We start from the raw sequence: 27,414 nt of genomic DNA, 5'->3' as shown, positions 1-27,414 counted from the left end.
TCAGAAGAGCACATACAGGAAGGACTAAACACTTAAGGACTTAAGGACAATAAATGCCTTCACCAAAGATGCCAACTCAACCATTTTCTTATTGTAGCACTAAAACACACGACACGGGGTCACTCAAATGACAAAATTTTGCACTTTAGACAGAAAATCAACAGCACCTCTGCTGTTTACAACCAAGTAGTCCACACCATTAATGCCACACAGACAACGGGATTCTTAACAGTAAATTAATGAATAATTATACAAAACAATACAACACGCGCTGGCACTTTCAAGTCTTTCAGCCTCAAACTTCATTTCCATAAAGAGCTTCTTAATTTGTGTTTGGGTTTTTAGCATTAGCAGGAAGGCCGCTTTGAATGAAGCATTCTTGCACAAAATACAGTTCTTTCTATTCTTTCACAAAGAGCTTGTTGCTAATCCAACAGGGATTTGATCAAAAGCTTTTCTTTTCTTTTTTTTTTTTTTTTTTTTTAGTCCTTCCCCAGGATCACAAATATTCAGATTTCTCAGCTGTTGAAAAATGGTGCAACACTTTTAATACAGCATATCAGGGACTTCCTTTAATGAGTGTGTGAACGGTTTTAATGCAAATAGCCTTGATTGACAAGCCCCGAATGGAATAAATACATACAAGTACCTTCTTAAAGAGATATTGTGATGTCTTAAAATGAAGAGATAAGATGGTCTTTTGAGGACTTTGTGTAATAATTTTGAAACAAATAACCCTGTCGAATGCTGGCGAACCAGCCTTCATTGTGCCCCATATACAGTACTGTGGTACCAATGATGAGTCTTATTGTCATGACCATAACGAACGAAGACGAAGCCTGAGCTCTGCTTCTGGACACCTTCATGTCTGTCATCCTTACACCGCTAGGTGTATGCATGACATTGGGGTCAATCTAGCTGGCAAATGCGTACTGTCGTCGGCCAGAGGACTGCGGGGGGAAAAGCTAATCACCAAAGGGCAATAAAAGCAATTCATTGCGCGCCCAAAAAAGAAAAATAAATAATCCAATGCAAATTAAAATATAACTTACAGCTATTTAGTTTGTGGTATTTTGCAATGTGATTCAATGCGTGAGTGTTACATCCATTGGCGCAATTCACATACGTACTGCAAAAAAATGAAAAGAAGAAGCCACTGGTTTCTTTTAGGCAGCATACAGAACTTTCTCTAACAACGACCGCTGCTTCGCCACACTCTCTTTTTCCGAGTTTACCTTAGACCCCCACCCAACCCCACCGCCCCGCTCTTAAAGACGTACACTCATAATTTTAAATGTTACACTACTTACGCAGCCCATCAATGTGTTTGATAATGACAGCGTCTACCACCGCTGCTTTAGTTAGCAACACAGTCTGGGCAACGTAGAGCAAAGACGAGCTAGACATGCAGCTTATGTTTACTTTCGATATTAATGGAGAACGTTAAAGAAGAAATCCTGTTGTTTTAAGATGCAATGACTGTCGGAGTATGTGAATAACGCAAGAAAAAGTGGTTAAACCGGACGAGATTTTCTCTTTTCGAGTGGGAAAGGCCTGGTCTCAAACCAAAGTAGAAAGTGCAGGATGAGATGGTGTGTCATTTTAAAATTCCACCTTGGCACAGCCTGATCCATGATGAAAGCACAGACAATACAGTAATACAGTGCACAAAAAGGTAATTCTGTATTTTAAATATACATATATATTTATATATAGTATAAAATATCACATAACATTAATAACATAACATTGGGAGCATTATCAACCTCCCCCCGCATCCCCACGTTGTCGTCGGTAGCTCACGAGAGGCTAGCTGCTTGAAAAGTAGATCTTGGGGTAAAAAAGTCTGGGCACCCTGGTGTACAGTATGTGGCTCATATTGCAGAGACACTACATCAAACAAATGGCGCTTGCGAGAAGCCACCACTGACTAGTTGTCCAAAGACCAGCACCAGCAGTCATTTGAACGTTGGATCTTCGCCCAACCTTATGGATCAGGTCTTGGGCAATTGTTAAGTAAACTGACCCTGCTGTTATGACACGGTAGGGAGGAAGTGTAGAACGACTCATTTACAGAAACGTTTTTAGAAAAGATGATCTTCAGGTTTTGGAACTTACCCATAAAATCTATCCACGTTTTATATACCTGTTGCAGATTTTCAGTCCGCACTTTACTTTAAAATGTGTAGCTCTGTTAGTGACTCTGAACGATTAAAAAAGAAGTTCTTGGACATGGAGCAAGAACTACTGGCCTGGACATCAATTGAAAAATGAATTCACAAGCTGATCGAGATATTTAGCAGAAGTCATTTGTTCAACAGTTGAAGCTCAAAAGAGGATGGGTGATGCAAAAGGATAACGATCCAAAAACACAGAAGCAAATCAACCAAAGAACAGCTTCAGAAGACAAAAACGCATGTTCTAAAGTGACCCAGCCAAAGTCATGAACTCAACCCATTGTCATGATCTCGTATGACGTTCCAGGAATCATGCTTAACTGCAACAGGTTTGTAAAAAAAAAAAAAAAAAAAAAAAAAAAGCTATCACGATCGTTGCGCACGTCTGATCTGAGACGAGAGGAAACATTTGGTTGAGGGTAAAGGAGGCTCAGTCAACCAGTTATTAAATCTAAGCGTTGACTTGTTTTTTTCCCCTTTCTGTTCTATGAATGTTTATGTGTTATTATAATTGTGTGGTATTAGTTTGAGGAGACTGTTTATTCTCGTGATATGAAGGTCAGAATACATTGTTTAACCACTTCATGCAGAAATTTGAGGAATTCCAATGGGATCCGTTTTTCCTCACACTGGAAAACTAAAGATTGTTTCATTTCACACTTGACGGGGGCGAGCACTCCAGAGACCAAACTAGTTTTACACAGACATTAAAAAGTCAATTTTCCATAATATGTGGCTTTTCAATTACTTCTGTCTTTCTTGGTTTGGTGACTGTGATCCCGTCCGAGTGAAATATGAGCAGACTCATTATCCCAGCAAGGCATCTGCTGACGACTTTGCCTGCTCATACCTGGGGTTAAGGTGCACTTTTTATCCCATTCTTGCAATTGTAAAGGAAGTAAGAGGCAGCCAGGGATGCAGTGCGACATGTAACCGTGTATCCTGTGTTGTGTGTGCGAGGGGCGGTGCTATTTGTCTCAATCGGCCGGCGTTCAACCGGCAAGTGTCACAGCGTCTCTGGCCCGCGACCGCATCAAGCGGCTGACTAATCACACTGATGCAAAGAGGTGTCACACAGTGTCAATCCTTTTGGACTGTCGCCTGGCTCTCTCGAGGAGCGCACTTAATCAGCTGCGACCTCAGATAACCCCTGCGAGCAGCCTCCGGGTTCCCAGGACAACTTAGGAGTGAACTGCCCAAAAAGTTAAAAACACCAAAGTGTTTGGTGGTACGCTTGTAGTATGTCTGAAAGCTACATTTTGCTACAAAAACTTCATCAGAAGGGGTTCTAAAGATATGATGTCATACATTTGCTGTCACACAACTACCGTCATTTCCAGCCTATAAGGCGCGAGTGTTTTCACACGCTTTCAACCCTGCGGTTTATGTGGTGATGCGGCTGATTTGTGCATCTTTTCTAACGGGCGCAAGAGGGCACTCGAGTGGAAAAAGTAAGCGTGAGACTGGTGGAATATAAGTGCCGAGGAAGTTACTTTTACCGGTCCGGCCCTGTTAGCGCTGCGCTAGCGTGTTACTGCCGTGTCGCAGTGATTTTTACCGGTATGTTTTTTTTTTAACCGCCGCTAGCGTTAAACTCTCTGTGTACTGTCTTTCTTTGTAAATATCTCGTGTTTCAATGTGGGCACTTGTGGCAGCTGCGGCGTATGTATGTACCAAATGGTATTTCCTTTACAAACGTACTGGGTGAGGCTTATAACCAGGTGCGCTCTGTAGACCGGGAATTAGTGCATGTATATTGTCAGTAAGTAAAAATATTTTTCATGAATTACAACACCAAAAATGAAGCATTTCTGTGTTTCTATTTAACTTGTATTTGAGGACTTGGACATTTTTCTGGTGACCGAGTCTCATTTTTAGTAAATTATTTCTGCTTGTACTGTGGTGCAGCTGCAAGTGTTATGACAAAGTGTCCAAAGTGTTGAAATGTTGGTGTGCGTTGTGATACAATTAAAGTTCTAGTTATCACACACCGGTTGCCAGCACATTATTGGACATCACATTTTGGCACCGAATATTGTACTTTGTCTTCTTTGTGTTCTATTCTTCATTACTAGTCCTGTGGTCTGAGACGTAGAATATTTTAAGACTACCAGCGATCGCAATGGCTAAGGCTAGTGAGGCTAGCTGCTATTCTCTTACACCACCAGCTTCATTTCGTAGTCCTGGACCTGCAGAGATGTATTAAGACTATGTTGCCTCACTTGTGAGACATTTCCCTGCACCACAGACCGTTAAAGTCCGACAACAACATCAAATTGGCCGATTGTAAGAGGAGATGGCAGAAACAGGTTATTAGCATTATGGAGTAATTACGTCAATTTATCAACAAGTTGACTGATCGGTTCAACCTCTAACGTGCCTTTTGAAAAAAAATTAAAAATTGCCGTAAAAAATCGACAAGTTTTCATCCAAAATTATATAACAAGTCAGTTAAGACATCCATATTTCCTCAGAAGGAAATGGTAATTATGCATGTCAGCGCAATGGCGCACGCCAAGATGATATGTTTCAGGGAGATGTCTGTGCTAAGAGATGATTTAAGTGTTACAATGGAGGGGAAAAAATGTGAAAATGGATCTTGATGTATTTAGGTCAATTTCTTGTCCACGGCTATTACTTGGTGGATTCTATTTCTAATACTTCAGAGTGGTGACAGTAATTAGAGGGTGATAACGGACACGTTTAATTGCTGTAATCAAGCCGACGAAGTTAGGACAACAGAAGAATTTATTGATGCTGAAACTTTGGTGAGACTCTCCAGGGGGCACGCACTATATTATCGGAGACCCACAACACTTATTTGTATCGAAATGAAGTGTTTGAACCACGTGTGGATTGCTTTCGGGCGTTTTGTTTGTGTGTGGACCTGACGGGAGACTGCTCAATTTCAACTCTCCCTGGACTCAAGACCTTGGCCCTCCTTGTGCATATTTCAATCATCTATAATTATTGATTCCCTGTGATGCCTCCTCACCCCCTGCATGATTTACTGGCGATGTCGTAATCTCACAAATAATACACCATCAACTATGATCCATAAAACACTCTTATATGATTTAAAACTTAAAAATAAACAGCTACCATGACTTGTTTTCAAAGAAAACATACCGGAAGTGTCCATGTACATGCGGCAAAGACTCTGTGTAACTTCCACTAACAACCCAAGCTAAACTTAACACCTCCATGAGTTGAAAAACTCATCTCAGTTGACGTGTAGTACTTCAACATTTATTCTTGACAGCATTTCAACTTGTGGTGACTTACATAATTACATTTGGTACCTGATTGTTTTCCTTGATGCGCATGTTTGATAGAAGCATTTATTTGTTTTAATGGTATAACACGTCCGGTCACAATCGGTCCAAGGCGTCAGCTAAAGGGACGTCTGCTTTTTTTTTTTTTTTTTTTGAGGAAATACGGTATTAACCATTCCAAAAAAAATAAAAGCTAGTCCTGTATAATATAACGTGACAGAACTAGTCGAAGTCAGATCTGATCATTCCCATCCAGCAAGGCTCAACGGGCTGGGAAAGAGCCATTAAACAGACTGACACAAGATCTATGCCGTAAGGCTCGACAAAACCTGAGACGTGGCTGCGGCAGGGCTTAGCCCTGCTTCAGCGTGCAAAGCATTATCTATGGATCATGGCACGTCTCCACTGAGTGTTCTTTATAGGTAATCAATAGGCAAGCTGGCTCCTGATGGCTCTCACTCATTACAACTCTTTAATAAAAGCCCACCCTGCGGTGATGGCTGCTTGGGCCAGAATCAACACACAAACCCCCGTGTACCCGTGGCCATATTGGAAACCAAATCTTTGTTTACACGCACAAATTGGGTGTCTGCCTCATGGCCCGCAAGCATGTAGCTCAATAACTCTCGTTTTTATCTGATACAATAACATTATTCATTCATCCATAAGAACTCTGACACATCCCGGCAACGAAGTGAGTTTTTAGATGTGGTTTGGGTGAGATCAATATACGTATCATTCTTTTTTTTTTTTTTTGGATGGAATGTTGGATTGAAAATGTGAGGAGGGTTCGGAGTAAAGGTGACACCCCCTTAAATGCTGCGATTAATGCTCAGTGCAGATTGCACTTAACAGCCGTCCCAAGACCAAAATGTCTTTGTTGGGGCTGGCTCACTTGAAATGGTCTACGTTTGTACTTGCATGAGCTCAAATCACCTACACTTCTTCTTTTCCTTTCGGCTTGTCCCGATGAGGGGCCGCCACAGTGTGTCATCCTTTTCTATCTAAGCCTATCTCGTGCATCTTCTTCATGAACACCCACTGTCCTCAAGTCTTCCCTCACCACATCCAACAACCTTTTCTTTGGTCTTCCTCTCGCTCTTTAGCCCGGCAGCTCCATCCTCAGCACCCTTCTACCGATATACTCGCACTTTCACCTCTGGTCATGTCCAAACCATCGAAGTCTGCACTCTCGAACGTTGTCTCTAAAACATCCAACTTTGCCAGTCCCTCTAATGAGCTCATTTCTAATCCTATTCAACCTGCTCACTCTGAGCAAGAACCTCAACATCTTCATTTCTGCCACTTCCAGTTCTGCTTCCTGTTGTCTCTTCAGTGTCCACCGTTTTTAATCTGTACATCATGGCTGACCTCGCCACTGTTTTATAAACTTTGCCCTTCATCCTAGCAGAGACTCTTCTGTCACATAACACACCAGACACCTTCTGCCAACTGTTCCACCCCGCTTGGACCCATTTCTTCACTTCTTACCACACTCACCATTGCTCTGGTTTGTTGACCCAAAGTATTTAAAGTTGTCCACCCTCGCTATCGCTTCTCCCTGAAGCTTCACTCTTCCTCCTCCGCCCCTCTCATTCACGCACATATATTCTGTTTTACTCCGGCTAATCTTCATTCCTCTCCTTCCCAGTGCGTGCCTCCATCTTTCTTGTTGTTCCCCCACCTGCTCCCTGCTTTCACTGCATATCACAATATCATCTGCGAACATCACGGTCCAAGGGGAATCCAGTCTAACCTTAAACCTCAAATAACCTACACTAACACGCCTTATTCCTTAGATAGGTTTCTCTCTATAAGCAGAAAAAATATGAAAAACAATTTTGACAAAACTTTGGAGCGCAGTGGTGCAAGGGCCGAGCAAGCACTTGTTCAATTTGGTCATACTCTGGATAAAGATGCCAGCTCAAAGTGTATTGCGCCTTTAAGCAGAAGTCGGGTACAATAGGTTCCAGCACCTCCCGACCCTGAACAGGAAGAGCGGTATTGAGAATGGATGCATGGGCTGTGACATTTATCCTAAATCCAAAGTCGTCAACATGCATGAGCAAATTTGTTCAGTGATTTTCATGCTGAAAGAGCATCAACGGTGGCCCCAGATGTGTCAGGTACAACATCGTGCATATGATGTGCTCCGATGCAACATCTGCTCACTCTGTCAACTCTCTGCTGTGAACTTAAAATAACTCAGCTTGCCTTCGAAAATGTACAATAATATTAAAATGGAATAAAAACCTGACCTGTTAAAGTAAAAATGACAATCTCATACAAAACGTATCAGTCTGGGAGGAAAAGGGGATTGTGGCTATGGACCCTTGGTGGGAATATGGAATTTGGGACTGGCACAGGGACAGACCTTTGTGTGCAAAACCCTTTAGCAAGGCACCCAATAGTTGAGGTGCACAGCTCCCTGACTCTGACATCCTCTCAACAACATTTGGGAATTGCTTTCAAGGCCACAATACCAGAAGAGTCTTAGCTATCACCTCTCACACATGCTCTCCACCCCCTCAGTCACAATTTGGAAACTACTGTACAGTACCTTGGATACGACAGGGCCTGGGACAGGGAAATTTGGGTGTTGACGGCAACATTCAATTTGGTGTTGTTATCTTTCACACGCAACAATGACATTGGGGAATGAGAGCTGGCCTGGACTGGGAGTGGGAAAGGGGTTGTACTTGCCGACGCTTGACACACCATTGCGTGTGAAGCCATAGTGACCACCATCAGCGCTCTGAAACGCTTGAAACACTCAGTGAGAGACTGAGCGAGTGTGTCTTGCATTTCAGACAAATGTGTGTTGGCATGTATCCTTTGGTTCGTCTTGCCTGCAGGTCACTGAGCTGTTTTGCTACTATTAGAAACTATGAAAGGAAATGTCACGTCTGGTTTCCAAACATTGTGTTCTTTCCAAGACAGATTTAAACAAGATAACGGCGCTGCTGTTGCAGCAGTCTCAAACAGCATGTTTCCCCTGCCCGCTTGGGAGTGGTGGCGGTGGCGGTGGTGGTGGGGGCATACTTAAATGTTTCAAGCGCTCCTTGCCTTGGAAACAGATTTAGCAAGAGAAGCACAGTGTCGCATATGAGAGGCTGCCCATGTGAGACACCCCATTCTCCCAGGCTAAATATTTGATAGGAGGTTAGAGGGACTGAATGCCAGTGGAAGCTCCTTCAGGAGTGTGTAAAGTGTCCATCCAGGCATTCGTGGGAGGGCTGAAGGTCAGGATGTTACAAGAGGCGGCACAATGCGCCGGGTGAATTATTCATGTTGCCCAGGTCAACAAGAGAGCCGCCTTATGAGCGGTCTGCAGAGGAGAACAAAGAGGCCCGGGCCTTCTAGCGGAGGCAAAAGTGGAAAGGTAGGCAGGCTGCGCCTACATAGGATGGAACAAAAGAGAGGGAGGAGGCAGGAGGAGACAAAATAAAAAGAAAAAATTGACATAAGAAGTATTTTTGGATGGATTTCTGCAGAGGAGTGCATCGTTAAAGCCATGGAGACCGAATTTTTTTTTACCTATGTTTCCATTTAAACTTTTAATTATTTTAAAGGGGACGCAACAGTTTAAAAGAACTTGGAAAAGGCTGCAAGCATGTGAAGTGGACACTCTGATGTCTGCACAGTTGAAAAGGGGACCCTGAATATTTTTTACAGAGTAAATAAGGCTTCCTGGGGTGTCGTTTTTTGTGAGTGACCGCTTAGAAACAGCAATGCCATCAGGTGTAAAGACAAAATACAAAAAATACAAAATATAATCTAAATTAAAGGCACACCAGAACTATTTTAATTATTAACGTGATGTGAAATCAAGTCTTTGCAATGCTAAACGGGCAATTCGCAACTTACAGTGACTCAGTTCCTTTCTCAACGCACTCCGTTAACAGCTTTTTGTTTGACTTTCAATGACTTTGCCACTTGGGATTTATTAACGATCGCTCGGTTTTAATTGAAGACAAGTTAAAGGTCTACTGTCACTAAATGCATGATTTTTAGTAAGTTATAAATGAAAAAACAGCAGCCGGTATGGACACATGCGTTTTTTTTTTCACCACAAAGCGTGATTTTGACGTGTATGGCTTTTTGTAACTCCCGCCATGAAAATCCTCTCGAGGGTTTTGTTTTCAAGAAGAACCAGGAAGTGACGTACAGGGCAGTAGCGCACTCAAGCGGTCTCGTCTGTTTATCGTAGTTTTACCTGCTGGAAGATAGCTCGTTCTTCCTTTGTGTTGGCCAAAATGCCGGCTTGTTGGATATTGCTCGAACACTCGGGAGGATGGATTTGCTTTTCATACTTTTCCAAAAGATCCGGTTCGTCGTGAAATATGGATTGCACAGGTGCAAAGGACGAGAGCTTTGTGGTTTTCAAATGACAGGTAGGTGTGTGTACAGCTACTAAAAAAAACAATAGTTGAGTGGGGGGGGGGGGGGTGTAACCCGTAAGTCGGGGTGCTAAATGTGTCGATGTCTGCATCGGAAGGCTTCCATGCAGCAGCCGCTGAAGGATGGCCTCCGCAGGCCTTGTGGATCGCCACCGGCCTTGTCGACACGGCTTCGGCTGGGGTGGATCGTCGCGGCGCCGGGCCGCGGTGGCTCATCTCTGCCGTGAAAGTGGCTCGGACAGGGAGGCGGTTTGGCCGCGGTGTCGTTGTCGCTCGCAGGTGGGAGGCGTTGTTTTTAATCACCACCGTGCGGAGATAGATCGGGCTGGGAGGTGGTTTGGCTCTGATCCTCATCTAAATATGGGTCGAAACGATAAGGTAATATTGCCCCAGTCACTTCACTCGGTTGTGAGATGTTCTCTTCTTCGAAAAGAGCTTCGGTGTCAGAAGGAGCGTGTTCGTCTCCCATAGTAGGGGCCACGGCGTATTTTCAATGGCGAATGTCCGCGGTATACCGCGCTCTCCACTAACATTTATTTTTTCGTATAGACGAAGTGAATAATGTTAAATGTATTTTTCATTACAATATCTATTTTAGAATGTTTATAAGGATGACACTTGGGCTTTAAAGGGGAGCTGTGATTATGCTTGCGTTTTCTTGACGCTTCCCAGCTTTGCTGTCGGTCTGATTGCAGCTCGTCAATATATGTATTCATTCGCTCAAGGTGCAGGGTTCCAGTGAATGCCTTCATACATACAATAGCTCGTTTAAGACCGCATAACGTAAGAAAAATGCTCCGTAGGCGTTCAATACCCCTACTCTGCTAGGGTCCCAGAATCACGATTGACAAATTAGGACAATAAGCCCTCTTAAGAGGACCCAATAGATATTTATTGAATCACGACTGTATTATTGATTTGTGAACCATTAGAGAACAACGAATCATAGCGCGTATAAGGTAAGTAATGATGTAACGTTTCGGAAAAAGATACTGGTATATATAATGGTACATGGTCCATATTTAGGGATACAGCGTCGTTCAAAATGGCAAAAAAATGTCACAATAATGTTCCTTTAGATTTTGATGCGTCATGCCGAGGTGACAAAAGTACTCACATTGTGAAGCTACTTAAGTAGAAGTACAGACAATTGTGTAAAAAAGACTCATAAAGGTGGAAGTATAGATGTGTCTGTTTTAGTTAAATAAAAGCAGACTGGTATGCACTCAAGCACAAAAGTCAAAATAAATATTTACCATCAATTATATCCGCTAGTTCCATGTTTGATAACTTGCTCCTCTCAAGCAGAACCACAACTTTTGATGTCAGTGAAAGAGAAAACATCCCTCCAAAGGCAAGATGATGAAACTGTACGGAAGGCATTCCCCGTGGGACCCTTAAGTGGCCGTCTGTTTACCTGCAATGCTTGTGAGCATAAGTCCTGCTCCTAACATGGTTCTGGGTGGTCCAGCATCACATCTGTTTCATAGCAGACTGCCTCTGTTGTGCTGCCAAATGTTTAATTCATGTAAACGTGTCACATAGAGCCACTAAATACCAATGGCAGTAGTAGCCCTTTTGACTACATAAGCGACTTTGCACCACATCCTGCTTGAAATGCAAAACGATTATCTTCTTTGTTTTTAGAATGAAAAATGAAAAATTATGATTCATGATCATATGTTGTACTCACTATGGCACAGAATACTGCACGATAGATAGTATTCTGCAATGACGATATAGTACTGTAAGTGTAAAAGTAGATTTAGTAAAGACGAGAGGAACCCGACCTGGACATGGGACAAGACTGGTGAAGATTTACTGTATGTGTATGAAGGAGCTTTTCAGGGGACGGGTGAGGGGGGGTCTTGAGAAAGGAATGTGATTCAATTACATCCGAATGTATAGTGAAGACCAGGACATGTCTTAAAGCTGAACTCTGTTGCTAACTAAAAACAACAGCACTTACCAAAGCCCCTTTTGGCTTGGATATTGTGTGTCATCCCTCTGCGTCTAGAATGGAAATTAATCACACATGCCTCTCTGGCTTATTCTTTGTCACTTGAACGTGGCTCTGCACCTTCAGCCAGCCTCGCTCCCAAGTTTTGGCCAGAAAAACCTGGCTTGGGAGACCTTTATTTTGTAAATACGCCCCGTTGTTACATCACAGTGTGGCGGAACGCACTTCCACTCCAGGGATCTAATTTTTGCATACAAGCCATTAAAAAAGTTAATTTTCCCTAATATGTCCTCTTTAAACGGAATAAATTAGGCATGGGACTGCGCGACACTGATAATCAGCATCAAATTGTCCATTCAGGAACTCGCATGGGACGATGATGACACGGGAGGTGTGTCTTTATGGAAGCTGACAGGACAACCTGGCGCAGGGTGCGAGCGGTGATCCAAACCGGGAAGGACAAAGTGTGTCAGAAGCAAAACACCAACACACACACACACATGTCACAGCACAGTGCTATTGCTAGCTCCCGGCAGAGGTGTCAAACACGATGATGTACTCGAGTATCACAAATAAGCACGTACACATGCTGATATTGGTCGCTAAATTCTCAATGGACGCATGGTTGTCTGCTCAAAGTCCGTAGATTAGTGACAATCTGTGCGAGCCAAATGGATATTAAAGCCAATGAAGAGAGGAAAAGTCCCTCAACTCCTCCACTTCAGTCATCGACCACATCTTGGATCGCAAGGAGGCACGCTCATTAGTGAAAACGCTGCACGGCCCGAAAAGAAACACCGAGACCTCGGCATCAAGGGTTTTACTCTTTCTGCATGTTTGGTTTTGCTTTGCTTTTTTCTTTGTTTTGTCCCCCTCCAATTATTCAGAAAGAATTGGCTGACCGTAATCAGATGAAACTAAGCAGGTTAAATGAACTGGACGCACACTTTTATAGGCACTTGTTCTAAAAACTGCTTTTGTTTTGTTTTTCAAATTTTATATTGGTTTATGTCTTTTTACACGTACATGACAATTACAAATGCTAAAAGGCGGAATGTAGTACCGTAGTTTCTGGCCTACAAAACGCAACTTTTTTCACAGGCTTTCAACCCTGCGGTTTATGCAATGATGGGGCTAATTTGTGCATTTTTTCTAACGGCCGCAAGGGGGCACTCGAGCGGAAAAAGTAAGAGTGAGACGGGTGGAATATATGTGCCGAGGAAGTAACTTTTACCGGTCCGGGCCTGTTAGCGCTGCGCTAGCGTGTTACTGCCGTGTCTCAGTGATTTTTACCGGTATGTTTTTTTTTTTTTTAAACCGGCCCTGTTAGCGCGGCGGCCCTAGCTTTAGCATGGGAGCGATAGCGTTAAACTCACTGTGTACCGTCTTTCTTTGTAAATACTGTATGTTGTGTTTCAATGTGAGTTTTAATGTGGGCACTTGCGGCTTTTACACAGCTGCGGCGTATGTATGTAGCAAATAGTATTTCCTTTAAAAATGTACTGGGTGAGGCTTAGAACCAGCTGCGCTCAGTAGGCCGCGAATTACGGTACTTTTATTGCTTTTATGTCTCCATATAAACATGGTTAACTTCTAATTTACACTTGTGTGGCAACTGAGAATGCTTAAAATTAAATGTAGCAGTTGTATTACTACGACCTAAATACAGTGTATTGATAATGTTTTTTTGTTTTTACCCAAAGAAAAGTGTAGTTTTATCGCTTTCATTCATGAATCATGGTACTTAACTTGTGTGACAGTTCCGATAAAAACACATTTATTGTTTGTACAGTGGTACCTCAATTTACAAATGCCTCAAACAATTTTTTTTTCTAGTTTTAAGATGACAAAATGACAACAAAAAAAAAGAGGTGGGACGTAATATTGCTGTGTGACTTTACATTATTCTTGCCATTATGTACTGTACATCGTGATTTATTGTTTGTATGCTACTGTGAACGGAGAAAAAAAAGCAAAACAATAAAAGTGGTATACTGGGGAAACTGTATTTACATTATTCTGTATGTGGAAAAATATAATCTTATCCATACATCAATCCATTTTCTGAGCCGCTTATCCTCACAATATTTTTAAACTGCTTATACAGTCATATTAAATATACATTTTAGGAATAAAACCTCTGTCCTGTTCTTGATGAACACTTGGGCCAAAAACTATAACTATATAAAACAAACACAAAAAAAAAAGTATCCACTTATTGACTAATGTGTGTATTCAGGGAGAGTCTCACCCCAACTTTGTAACTTTATTTCTTAAGACGCATTCTATTGAGTAAATGAAAAGAATACAAAGGGCTGAAAGTGAATCGCCAGGAAAGTAAGTAGCATAAATCCAACAGTGGCAACGTTGTTTACCATTTGTCCGCTGAGTGAGGCGCTCTTTAATTGCGCCGCTGGCCTGCCTCCACACGCTGCAGCAAGCAATCAAAGTAGTGCTTTGTCGGGCTTTCAAAGCGCCCGCACCCAGACACCGCATTCTATTTCATTTCAAGTCTGCTCGCTGCCAGCCTGCGGGCTCCATTCCCCACTCCGCTGCCATCCGCTCTCCCCCACGAGTGCGGATGTACAAATTAATGAGCGCCACGTTAAAAAAAAAAAAAAAAAAAAAAAAAAAAAAAAACAGTCTAACTATCCACCTAAAGAATAAAGAAGAAAGTAATTATGTATCTTGACAAAACAAACAAAAAAAAAAAGATGCCGTTATTTGGAACTGGGTGAGAAAACGAGGCACGTCCGCCGCAATCTGCCGGGAGTGAAGCGTCCAAGAGGGTCAACACAAACGCTCAGATTATGCATGAATGTGCCCGCTTATCGGCTGACCTTTAAATTGAAGCCGCGGAGGCCCGGGGGATCCCGCTCGTACCCGATTGGAAGCGGCGGACCCGTTGACCAAAGAAATTAAAAGAGTCGGGAGGTGTGCTGAGCCGCGAGGCAGCCCAACGTGAAGGGAGATAGTTGAGGAAGGATTGATAAAAGCGCACAACTTATTTCTGTCTCTCGCGGGCTTGTCGCTACTTGAGTTACTGCCACATCCCTCACTCTTGTACCTGCTGTCTTCTGTCGCTGCTTTGTTCTTTTTTCCCCCTCCTTGTTTATCCCCAGGTTCGAACAGGTGTTTGTGTTGTTACTTTATGGTTTTTATCTCTTTTGTTCGTCAAGAGATTAAAGTTTGTTGACTTATGTTACTGCTGTTTGCTCGTTATTTATCCCGGGGGGGGGGGGGGTCCCCCCATACTCTGCACGGGAATGTTTTTGGGGCATACGCCGGATGGATAAATGAGGCCCCAACAAGAGTTGCGGTTGCCTTTTTCTTGTGCTTTTTGTTTCTTTCTTTCATTCCGCGTTATGAATTGAAACATAATACATTTTTGCTCTTCCCGAGTACCCCGACGTGATTCTAACAGATGTTGTCGTTTATTGCTGCATTTTTTTTCCTCCTTTTTTAATCCGAGTTTCCCGGAAGGGTTCAAACACGTCGTCGTTGCTTTTTGCTTATTTTTCTCTTTATTTATCCACAAGTGCCACAAGTGGGCTGCAAAAGGTGTTTTGTTTGCTTTTTTGGCACTCCCTTTCCTCTTTGTTTTTCCACACGTTCCCCCAAAAACGCACAAAGCGATTTTTCGTTGCTGTCTCGCTCTCTCTCTGCACCGTATGGGACTTCCAAATAAACAAATGATTTCCTGATAAACCTTCTTGTTCTTTTTCTTTCGGCTTGTCCCGTTAGGGGTCGCCACAGCGTGTCATCTTTTTCCAACTTAGCCTATCTCCTGCAACTTCCTCTCCAACCGAAACTGCCCTCGTGTTTTCCATCACAACATCCATAAACCTTTTCTTTGGTCTTCCTCTCGCTCTTTTGCCTGGCTGCTCCATCCTCAGCATCCTTTTACCAACATACTCACTCTCTCGCCTCTGGACATGTCCAAACCATCGGAGTCTGCTCTCTCAAACCTTGTCTCCAAAACATCCAACTTTGGCTGTCCCTCTAATGAGCTCCTTTCTAATCCTATCCAACCTGCTCACTCCGAGCGAGAACATCGTTATTTCAGCCACCTCTAGTTCTGCTTCCTGTTGTCTCTTCAGTGCCACAGTCTCTAGTCTGCACATCCTGGCCGGCCTCACCACTGTTTTATAAACTTTGCCCTTCATCCTAGCGGAGATTCTTCCGTCACATAGAACACCAGACACCTTCCGCCAACTGTTCTATCCCGCTTGGACCTGTTTCTTCACTTCCTTACCACACTCTCCATTGCTCTGTATTTTTTATCTCAAGTATTTAAAGTCGTCCACCCTCGCCATCGCTTCTCCCTGGAGCTTCACTCTTCCTCCTCCCCCTCTCTCATTCACACACACATATATTCTGTTTTACTTTATTTTCTGCTAAATGAAAGACAAAAAAAAAAAACCAACCAGGTGGGTATTCCTGACATGACTACACTACCAAACAGAAGAGATCAAAAGCGCAAGAATTGATACTAAAATGATTTTCTTTGAAGCTTACGAAGAGGTGAAGAAAGTCATTATGTGCTGCCAAGCATGCTAACATAGGCAGGGTAGCTAAGAGGCGACGAGCAATGTATTACCTGGATTTCATCTCTCTGGTCGTCCCCGCCCTTATGGCTCTCGGTTTCTTCTTGTATTTTGGGGTTTGGGGGGGGTCAGTGGGCCATGATTGCCTGATAGATAGATATCTCTTTTTGGAGAGGGGCAAGGTGGAAGAAGCAACAGCGGTTCGGATGAGGTGTGTGTTCTGTCATCCGCGGGGACGGGGGGTTGGGGGGGGGTGTGTGCGTCTGTAGAGGATGATGGATTACATGCGAGGGGTGGGGGGGCACAGGTTTATGTGTGTTTTTCACGGTTGTACGTACGTGTGAGTTTTGTGGGGTTATGTGTGTTTTCTTTCCCTCGCGACCACTGTGGACATAAAATAAAGCATGCGAGAGAATTAATTTTTCATAACAGGCAGCTGGTAAAGGTCATTATATAAAGCAAATGTGTTTCTAGCAAACAGGAGTCCGAAAACCAAGGAATCTGCGGGTTTAACGATGATAAACTTAAGACTTCAAGGCCGTTTTGAGCAGATTTCAGAGATTTGAAAGTGGCCTCATTTCACTAATGGGGTACTCACTCGAATCTCTGCGCAAAACTACGCCCCTCACAAACATGTGCAAAAAACAATTCTCAAACGCGGGCCATTCATAATGGCATGCCAATGCGTATTTGTGGTCGGAAGCCACAGTGAAGAAAATAAGTATTTGAACACGCTGCTATATTGCAAGTTCTCCCACTTACAAATCATGGCGAGGTCTGAAATTTTCATCGTAGTTGCATGTCCATTGTGATAGAGATCATCTAAAAAGAAAAATCCATAAATCACAATGTATGATTTTTAAATGATTTATTTGTGTGACACAGCTGCAAATAAGTATTTGAACACCTGTCTATCAGCTAGAATTCTGACCCTCAAAGACCTGTTAGTCTGTCTTTAAAAGTCCACCTCCACTCCATGTATTAGCCTATATCAGATGCACCTGTGTGAGGTCATTAGCTGCATAAAGACACCTGTCCACCCCGTACAATCAGTAAGACTCAAACTTGCAACATGGCCAAGACCAAAGAGCTTGTCCAAAGACACCAGAGACAAAATTGTACAACTCCACACGGCTGGAAAGGGTGACGGAGAAATTGACAAGCAGCTGTTGGCGCAATCATTAGAAAATGGAAGAAGCTAAATGTGACGGTCAATCTCAATCAGAGTGGAGGACCATGCAAGATATTGTCTCGTGGTGTCTCAATGATCCTTAGAAATGTGAGGAATCAGCCCAGGACTACACAACAGGACTTGGTCAATGACCTGAAAAGAACTGGGACCACCGTTTCCAAGGTGACTGTTGGTAATACACTAAGACGTCATGGTTTGAAATCATGCACGGCACAGAAGGTTCCCCTGTTTGCCAATGGCCATTTGGATGATACAGAGGAGTCATGAGAGAACGTTTTGATGGTCTGTCCTTCCTTCCGTCTCTGGCTGTACAGATTGTACAGACAAATTGGATGTACAGAATAAAGCCAAAGAGGGCTAATTTCTTTTCAGAGTTCATTTTGACAGTTCCGCTACACAGATGCACTAAATGCTACATAGGATTTTCAGTTCAAAATGTGAATGTTGTTGTAATTTTATGTATACATTAGACATTGTAAATATATAGTATAGATACATTTTTTTTAGAAGCGCATTTTTTTTCGTCACTTTCAGTGAAATGCAATATCAGCTTGAAGTTATTAATCTAAAGTCCTTGTTTTTCTGGTCACAATTCGGCAACAACATGGCCCTTTCAAGCCCTTTGCATTTAGGGGGACTTTTTTATATAGGGATAATCCATGGCCTTCACTTTGGGAAATATAATTTAAGACCTTTTTTTGAAAAAAAAAAAAAAAAAAGAAGAAACCATGGTCACCCTTTAGACCCAATCCCTTATTTTATTGATGAAGACATCCAGCATGGCCTCTGAGTTTACGATGCACTGATAAAGACAAACGCGCGAGCAAAGACAGAGTGGCCGACCCCGCCATCGCATCTGTCACCATCGGAAAAACCTCACAAGTCGGACATGCACGGAGAGCGACTATCACTTGCTCCGCGTGTGTGTGAGAAACGCAAGCGGTTGAAAGCTTATCATAGCTGGCCACATTCCTACAGCAGGAAGATAAAAGAATCCAAATGAAACAGACCACCCCATGTTTCGCTCTGCCTGGACGTGTGTGTGTGTGTGTGTGTGTGTGTTAATGTGAGACTATGTCAGTGATGAATTGGAGTTTAAGGACCTACACATTCCAGATAAGAAGAGGAAAACCGCCACCGGGAGAACACAGAAGTGCCACACTACCAGCTAAATAAATGCAATGTGCAACAAGCTTTCTCTGTAAAATATAACTTTTTTGAAAGTATCCATTAAAAAGGGTTAATAAGATGCCCCTGTGTCGTTATAACAAAACCACGATCGTGTTTCATGCGATTTATTTGTCATCATTGCAAACTGGTTTCAATATGCTGAACATGACAAAACAAAACAAAACAAAGAGGAACTTGAGAATCAGTCAACAATTAAAAGCCTCCATCAAGGACGGGAGCCAAAAAACTCAATGAATGAAGTAGAAAGTGCCAAAACCCCAAGTTGTTACATGACTAGGTAGGAACAGAGTCATGAAGCCTCGTTTCCATCAAACGGGGCTCAGTTTTGTTTACTATGTCTTGCTGTGGTTCTTATTGGTAAATTTTGATCAGTTGCATCTGAACTTCAGGTAGAATAAGGAGGATGAGTTGGTCTGTAGCTTTTTTTTTTTTTTATCTAATAATGAATATTTTGACACAATGTACTATTATTACAGTGTAGTATTTAGAGACAAAATTCCACCTTAATGATTACTATTGATTCAACAGATGCTTAGTTCCAATAGTTTGGGTCGGACGATTTGCAACCTTTTCCATTAAAAACACCCCCCAAAAATAACAAGGATTGCTGTATGAAATCAAAGACGACATGCAAACGATCAGTATGGCTGGTCTGCAGATTTTCAAAGTAAAGATGCATTGATCAGCCTTGTTGTTACTGGGTTGGGTCATCCACAGTCAACCAAAGTATTTGTTTTGACCTACGATCCAGTTCTTAAAAGAAACCTACAAACTCAAAAGAACAAATACATAAAATACTTTGACATACATTGATTTCTTTCAAAAATGTATGCATGGCCTTCTGATGGTCTCTGAGAAGGAAACGGGTTCCCACCTTCTCTAAATGCCCATCAATTCTAGCAAGTGATTTGACCTCAGGGGTGTTTTAACCTTGCTAGACAACCATAATATGGTTGTGTACTCCAACTCCATCTCACAAAATGTCAAAGTTATAAAATTGTAACAATTGCAAAAACGAGCCGACTGAACCGCTTGGAAAGTGAAACTGGGAACTTGCAAACGAGGCAGTCTTAAGATGCTCGCCGTGAACGGCTCCGACGGCTTTTCTTGACGGAAAGGATGTTGTTACTTTGCTCCAGAGTAGGCTCAGCAAGGGACACCGGATGGTCATCTTATTGACTTGTAGTGCTCTTCGACTTATTGACCTGATTTGAAAAACAACAATCATCAAGTGACCTGAACGAATTTAAACTTTCTTCACTTTACCAAATCGTATGCATTGGGACAGATTTGTAGAACAAACCATTTGGATTGTCTGTGTGTCACCTATCCATCCATTAATTTTTCTAATGCTTATCCAATTAAATATCAGGAGGAAGTTCGAGATGTATCCAGCTGATACCAAGGACTGACCGATTAATACACCTTGATGACAGACTATTAGGGCTATAAAGTGAGAAGACAAAACATTTCCATTCCCTAAGCTCTTTAATTAAGAAATTCTACAGACGTAGTGTGCTGTTAATTTTTTTTTTCTTGAAGCCGTTTAAATGAATACAGGTTAAATTTGCCGTAGGACATGGTTATAAAATAGTGATGATCAACTACTTATATTCTTCACAATTCTAGGGCACAATTTCTGGTTCCAAATCTCCGCTATGGCCTATATTAATTTGCTTTGAATGGCCTCTCCGTGCTTGCATGGATTTTCTCAGGGTACACGACCTTCCTCCTAGACTCCACACACGTCCACGTTCGGTTCATTCTGTCAAATTATGAGTGGGTGTGAATGTGTTGTTTGTCTGGATGTGCCCTGTGACTGGCTGGACCAGGGTGTACCTGACCTCTTGGCTAAAGTCAGCTGTGCTACAGTCTAAAAGTGTCTCTCATAATTGATTTAAAATAACGGTGTGATTGTAAAAAGAATGCCTTTCACGTCCAATTTGATTATTATTTTCTCTCAGAAGTTCTAACAAATAATTAAAGTTTAGAACTCCCAAAATAGAATTACTGATGTATTTCAGGCTGAAGTACTTCTTCTGAAGCAGTTCTCCTTCAACGAGTTTTTCCCTTTATGTCGCATATCCCCGATTTACTCCACACACTCCCCTTTTCCCTTCTCGGGATGACGTGCAGCAGATGAGTACCTTCCTCGTCTGAGCTCCGAGGAAGAATTTGCCGGATGAGCGAGCACGTCTCTCCTTCATAGGAAACGTTGTTGCATTTCATTAGGGCCAAGATTCATCACAGTAAGCAAACAAGAGGAGCGTGCAAATCACACCGAAGGAATTCCGACGCCATCTTCGACGCGTTTGTCTCATAGCTAAATTGCATGGAGAGGCGCAAAGCAAACAAAAAGCAGCGAGAGCCGATTCAGGACACAACAGGGTACATCAAGGATGTGGGTGGAATGTGATTGCTTATTATTGTGGTCTTCAAAATGATGCATGACCATTGTCATTCGGTTTCCAGTAGTTAAACAGCCTGTGTTTTGTTTTGTTTTTTCTCTCCTGAAAGAACAATAGAGCTGTTCCTGGAACCCAGGGACCGCCAGTCTGTTCTTCTTATCGATGGTCTGGTTCTCTGAGTGAAAGGACACTTGAGAGTCTGTTTTTGTCGATGTATTAGGGTCCAGCTCTGACAGTAGAAAAATAGCAGCGATAAGGCCAGTATACAGGCCAATTTACAGGGTCGCAACCTTGTCTTAGAACGAGAACGACACTGGCGGAGTGTGTGAACGCAGCCTAAGGGGATCTGTCCCCGCGCTGAGATGCCAGTGATATCTGACTGTAGCCCTGACCCCACAGCAGTGGTTGTCAGCATATTGATTCATAGCCTGAACAACCGAGGAGGGAAAGGGAAAGGGTCAGAGCACAGAGCTGTAAGAGAGGACAGAGTGCTATTGTACGTCTTATTCCGTACATGTTTGAAAGAATCCAACCGGTGGCTGGTGGGCATTGTACGCAACGCTCGGCCCTCGCTTGACACCGAAGCCAACAGCTGCATGAGGGAGAACACAACAGCTGCATTCATGGCAGATGCACAAACACGTCTGCACATACTGGACAGTGGAGTTGTTGTGGCTCAAGAGATTAGAGGAATGCCATGCAAGTTCTGCGAGTCAGAATGTGGGAGAACCAAAGGGATTAGTTAGTCTACGAGCCTGAACAATGGCTGTGACTGTTTTTGTGAGAGGCAGCGCGCTTGCTTGCCCTGAGCTGGCTGGCCGAGGGTGGGATGGAGGTGCGGGCGTGTAAAGGACAAAAGGTCATTTATGGAGTTCGATGGTCGCTTTGATTGCGTGTAAATGAAACACAGACATTAGGAGGAGGTGTAGCTAAAGAAAAAAAACATTCCAATAAAATTTCCACTCAATCATTCTAACTAAATAAATAAGAGCAATTGAACTGACCAACTTTTCATTCATCCAGTCAAACATTAAATTTATCAATCCAACAATCAGCTAACAATTCTTTCTTCACGCTTTGACCCTGAAACTAATCCTGAGTCGTTAATCCTTAAATTACAGTATGTGCATCCATTAAAGAACTAATCATTCATTCAGCCACCTTTCAAAGAAAATATCCACGTTCTATTATCAAACCAACCATTTTTCCATTAATCCACCCTTTAACCCTCCAATCCATCAATCCATCAAACTGACCAACCTGTCATCTTCCCTGTAAAACGCATCAAATTCCATCCAACCACTTTTCAAATCGGGCAATTCATCAAATCCACCAACATTTCACCCTTCCGCTTTTTGAAGGCGATCATACACTGAACAATGAACTTTCTATCCAATATCAATCCGACCAACAGAACTGTCATTTATCCACCCTTCAACACTCAAATTCATCGAGCTCTCAAAGGAACCAACCTTTCAACTTCTGACTTCTGACCTGACTTTCAACAATCATATCAAATCAATCACAAAAACTGCCTTTTACCACCTGAAGAACATATACAGAGTGAAGTCTTGTGTGTGCAGACCAGGAAAAGCTCATCTATAATTTTATCTCGAGTAGACTTGACTACTGTAATGGTCTTCTGACTGGCTCATTCAGAATGCTGCAGCTCACGTTCTGACCAAAACAAAGCGGTCAGGGCATGTAACTCCAATCCTGAAGTCCTTGCACTGGCTTCCAGTCAGCTTTAGAATCAATTTTAAACTTCTGCTACTGGTCTATAAATCACTAAATGATTTAGGTCCTGAATACATGAAAGAAATGCTTAGGGAATACAAACCCAGTAGAGCTCTAAGAACGATTGACTCAGGTCAAATTGCTGAGCGCAGAGTCCAAAGCAAACATGGTGAAGCAGCATTTAGATATTATGCTGCACAGAAATGGAATAAGTTGCCAACAGAGGTGAGGTTAATTGTCTTTTTTGATTTTAATATTTTGTTTGTTGTTTTTATGCCATTTTAAATGTTTTATCTCTTTGTTTTCAAATGCCGTTAATTATGTAAAGCACATTGTGTTAGCTTGTGTATGAAATGCAGTATACAAATACATTTGCTTTGCTTTGCTTCAATTCATTCACCATTGAAGCCTTGAAACCACCCATCAATTCATTCAACTCAGTAAACTTCATTACATATATCCTTTTATGGCAAAACAAATCAACCATCCAACCATCCATCCAAACACTTATCCACCACCCTTCAATCCAAAAATCCATCCATCAAAAAGATCCACCCTCAAATCAAAGGATCTCTTCCGGTCTTCAAACATCAATCCATCCATCCATCCATCTACCCGCTATCACTTGCTCTTCTACCAACTTCAGATAACTTTTACACACCATAAACTCAACCTAACACTCTGACCTTGTTTATCAGATTCGGTTCTGTGCCCTGGCAGCTACGCTGGCCGGTCCCCCGGCCCAAACTGAGAGCGGTCAATATCACGGAAGCCTGCCAGGTGAGGTTGGCTCAGGTTTAATTGATGCATAGCCGAGCTGGGGAGGAAGGAGGAGAGGCCGGCCGCTATAACTACCGGGGGCCGGGCTAAACTATTCCTGGTGGGGTTCACTTGGCCAACTGCTGAGCCTGTGCGTGCCGGCGGAATACCTCGTGCTACAAAATGGATCAGGGGATTGATTTGACAGCTAATTTACCGGGAGGATTTGCATAAGGCCTTGTGCTAATAAGGCTCCCCCCCACCCCCCTACCTCCCTTTGTCTTTCACAGCTATCTTTGAAGGCTCCTTCCTTCCCTTTCAACAAATAGTAACAGATTATGTACGCAAATTAGGAAGACAAGAGATTTAAATTGGATATCGATTTAGGGAATAAAGCCTCGTGTCTTCTCCTGTTAATGCTTATGTTTAAATGATTGATTCACAATGTCACACTTCACGTCCTACCGACTGCGCGTTGAGCTGTGTTTGGGGGTCGGGGCTGCATATTGAGCTTTTTCTGCTGCTAAATACTCGCATCACCGCCACAACAAAGAGACCTGCCGATCTGATGACAATCTTTTTGGGTCCTCATACCAGCCAGGTGAAGGCTTTCAGAGAGGACAAATCCTCGATACGCAATCCAACTGGACTCCTTACAGAAGAGACAAAACTGTGATTCTTATCACTGAGTGGGTGGGTGGAGGACGAAGAAAAGCACTCTCTCTGCATCGTACAGTCAACCAAAGGAAAGATTTACCATTTACATAGTAGTACCAGAACTGAGCTGTTGTGTACATAAAATCGCATTTAACCTTGTCACATTTTCCCCATTCAGGAATATAATAATAGTGCTGGCATTGTAGCAGCTACATTCCAAACTCATTCGGCATAGGTGCAAAGTTGTGAAATAGATACAATCAACATTTTTTCAAGTGTTTGGCCTCACCCGCATGCTTTAATCACATTTCAGTTCATTAAAGCACTTTTCCAAACATGCTAAACATATATGAACACACACACACAAAAGAAAAATCAAGCATAGAATACAAAGAAGTGTGTGTTAGACATACATATATAGATAGATATGTATATCGTTCGAAACCGCAATCGCGAGAGTCTCGGCGTGAGCTGTGGTCAAAAGCAGCTCCTGCTTGGGTGTGGTCATTGTGTTTGCGTTTTACTGTTTTCCTAGCATTCAGTAATGCCTTTACAGATTATACCGGGATCCCTCATCTATCAGTATGGATCGGTACTCACTGTTCATGTTCTTGAAGATGTTGAGGATGGGTAGGATCTGTCGGTAGTAGGGCACCAGGGTTTCTCCCACTGTGTCACCGGACATCACAAGATGCTGCAGAACTTTCAGGGTCGTGCAGATCACCTGACGGTTCCTCGTGTTTAAGGCATCTGGAAGGCAGAAGTCATTGAGGTCTAAATGCAAAAAGGTTACAAGTTGGACCAACAATGGAATGCGGTTTTAGTCTTAACAGCTGAATCGGACCCAAATGTTCAGGAAAGTCCAGAGTTTGAACTGCGGCCTTACATCAGGATACCACACCTCATGATACCTCAGTGGTAAAGAAACGTAACAATGTTTTGCTTTTTCTTTGGCTTTTTTTCTGACAAGTCTCCCTAAAGAAGGGGTAATGTCTAAAAGATCTTACACAAAGACTAACGACAATGAAGTCTGACAACAAAATAGGCTGACGCAAAGGTTGTGCTTTGTTTTCACATTTTACAGAGCTTAATTTGTTTGTTAAAGTTGTAGACTGGTACACTGCACAAACACAAAAAATATGCAATGCTCATCTATGACACAAATCATCTTCAAATAATGTCACCGTGAATAATGTTAAGACTCAATGTTTTATTTCTTTTATAGCAATAAAAGTGGATCACAATTTTTTTTTTCTGTTGTCATTGTGGGGTGTTGTGCGTACAATGTTGGCGGAGAAATCAATTTAGGAATAAGGATGTAACATAAAATTTGAAGACTGTATTACTTTACACTGCTGTTTTTATTGTGCTATTGGAAATGGTTGTTATTTTTGTGGGATTCCAGTCTAACCTCATCTGTCAGCCTATTCATTACTACCGCAAACAGGAAGGGGCTCAGCGCGGATCCCTGGTGCAGTCCCACCTCCACCTTAAATTCTTCCGACACACCTAGGGAACATCTCACCGCTGTTCTGCTGCCCTCAAACATGTCCTGTACTATTCTAACATATTTTCCCGCCACACCAGACTTGCGCATGCAGTACCACAGTTCCTCTCTTGGTACTCTGTTATAGGCTTTCTCTAGGTGTAACGGGACAAACCGAAAGGAAAAGAAAAGAAAGAAGAAGTTGTTATTTTTATAAGGGAATGAGAGTTATGGATCCTAATCTGAAAAAAAAAAAACAAGTACAGTTAGGATGTTTCTGGAATGGATTATGTCACTTTCCATTATTATAAATGTTTTCTTAATTGCAATCCCCAATCCAGATGTTTACTGGGGCTAAAAGAGAGAAAACACTCCCTTCCCATTTTCTTTATGGCTCGTCTGCAATCACCGATACCGAATGCAGTGGGGATGCCAGCGCTAATGAGAGCCAATCACGAAGCTATTTGCCCTTCAGCGGCACATAACTTCATCTCCAGCTACCTCGGAGAACAAAAGGTGGCGGGAGAGACCGAGGGCGGGAGAGATCACGAGCGACAAACTCGGTAAAAGCAAGTGCTGAAAACAACTAAATGTCAGGGGAAGGTATATTAAAGGAGGTGATTGACAGAGAAAGTCACGGCTCGGAAAAGAACCTTTAAGTGGCAAAGATTTACATGCTTGGGCTCCTATATATGTCCTACCTTATTAGGGCCCAAGCACGCAGTGAAAAGGCCCTCTTAAAATGGTCTGTTTGAGGCTTCAATATTCACATCATTTGTATCGATGTACATCTTGGTTAGTAAGATGTAGGCTCCTAACCTTAATTGTATTAACATTTTCTGAAATGGACTTAAAGGTCCACTGTCATGAAATGCATGATTTTTTTTACAAGTTATTAATGAAAAAATGCAGCCAGAATGGACCCACCCGTTTTTTTCCCACCACAAAACATGATTTTGACGTATATGGCTTTTTGTCACTTCCACCATGAAAATCCTCTTGAGGGATTTGTTTTTGAGAAGTGACGTTAACAGCAGCGGTGCACTCAGGCTGGCTCGTCTGTTTATACTAGTTTTACCAGCAGGACAGTAGCTCGTTGTTCCTTCGTGTTAGCCAAAATACCGGCTCGTTGTATTGCTGAGTATTGTTCGAACACTAAGGAGGATGGATTTACTCTTCATACTTTTCAAAAAGACCCGGTTTTGTTGTGAAAAATGGATTGCACGGGTGCAAAGGACGAGAGCTTTGTGGGTACCAAATGACAATTAGGTGTGTATAGAGCAACTAAAAAAAATAGTTCGGCTGGGGGGGATGTAATCCTCTCATAACCTAACAAAAGATTCGTGTACATACATCAGGGGATGCTAAATGTGTCCATGTGTGCGTCGGCCGAGCCGGCCTTGTGGATTGCTGCAAAGCCAGACCTTACATGGCGGTGAATCGGGCGGGGAGGTGGTTTGGCCGGGCTCTCCCCCCACCGGCCACCGGTGTCTGGGCACCCCACTTTGTGCATCGGCTCGCCGGCGATGGCTTCCACATCAACTCGCTCGTAACGGCTCGCCCGCCAGCGACAGTTTGCTCGGCGGCGACGGCTTCCACGTTGGCCCTGACGCGGAGGTGGTTTG

The 27,414-nt window shown here is 42.7% G+C and overlaps 1 protein-coding gene across 6 annotated transcripts in view; it reads right to left on the bottom strand.

Moving 5' to 3' along the window:
- pacrg (PARK2 co-regulated) overlaps positions 1-27,414 on the bottom strand; it is a 184,657-nt gene that overhangs the window by 62,415 nt on the left and 94,828 nt on the right. For all 6 annotated transcript variants that reach the window (XR_009798402.1, XR_009798403.1, XR_009798404.1 and 3 more), the window contains one exon: positions 24,904-25,053. Coding sequence is in view for 3 of the 6 variants with exons in the window: in XM_061843608.1 (XP_061699592.1) it covers positions 24,904-25,053 (150 nt within the window). In the remaining 3 variants the exon portion in view is untranslated. The remainder of the gene's footprint in view (positions 1-24,903; positions 25,054-27,414) is intronic.

The sequence above is a fragment of the Syngnathoides biaculeatus genome, chromosome 15 (genome assembly GCF_019802595.1).
Source record: "Syngnathoides biaculeatus isolate LvHL_M chromosome 15, ASM1980259v1, whole genome shotgun sequence".
NCBI classification, from domain to species: Eukaryota; Metazoa; Chordata; class Actinopteri; order Syngnathiformes; family Syngnathidae; genus Syngnathoides; species Syngnathoides biaculeatus.
This window is presented reverse-complemented; position numbering and strand designations above follow the sequence as displayed.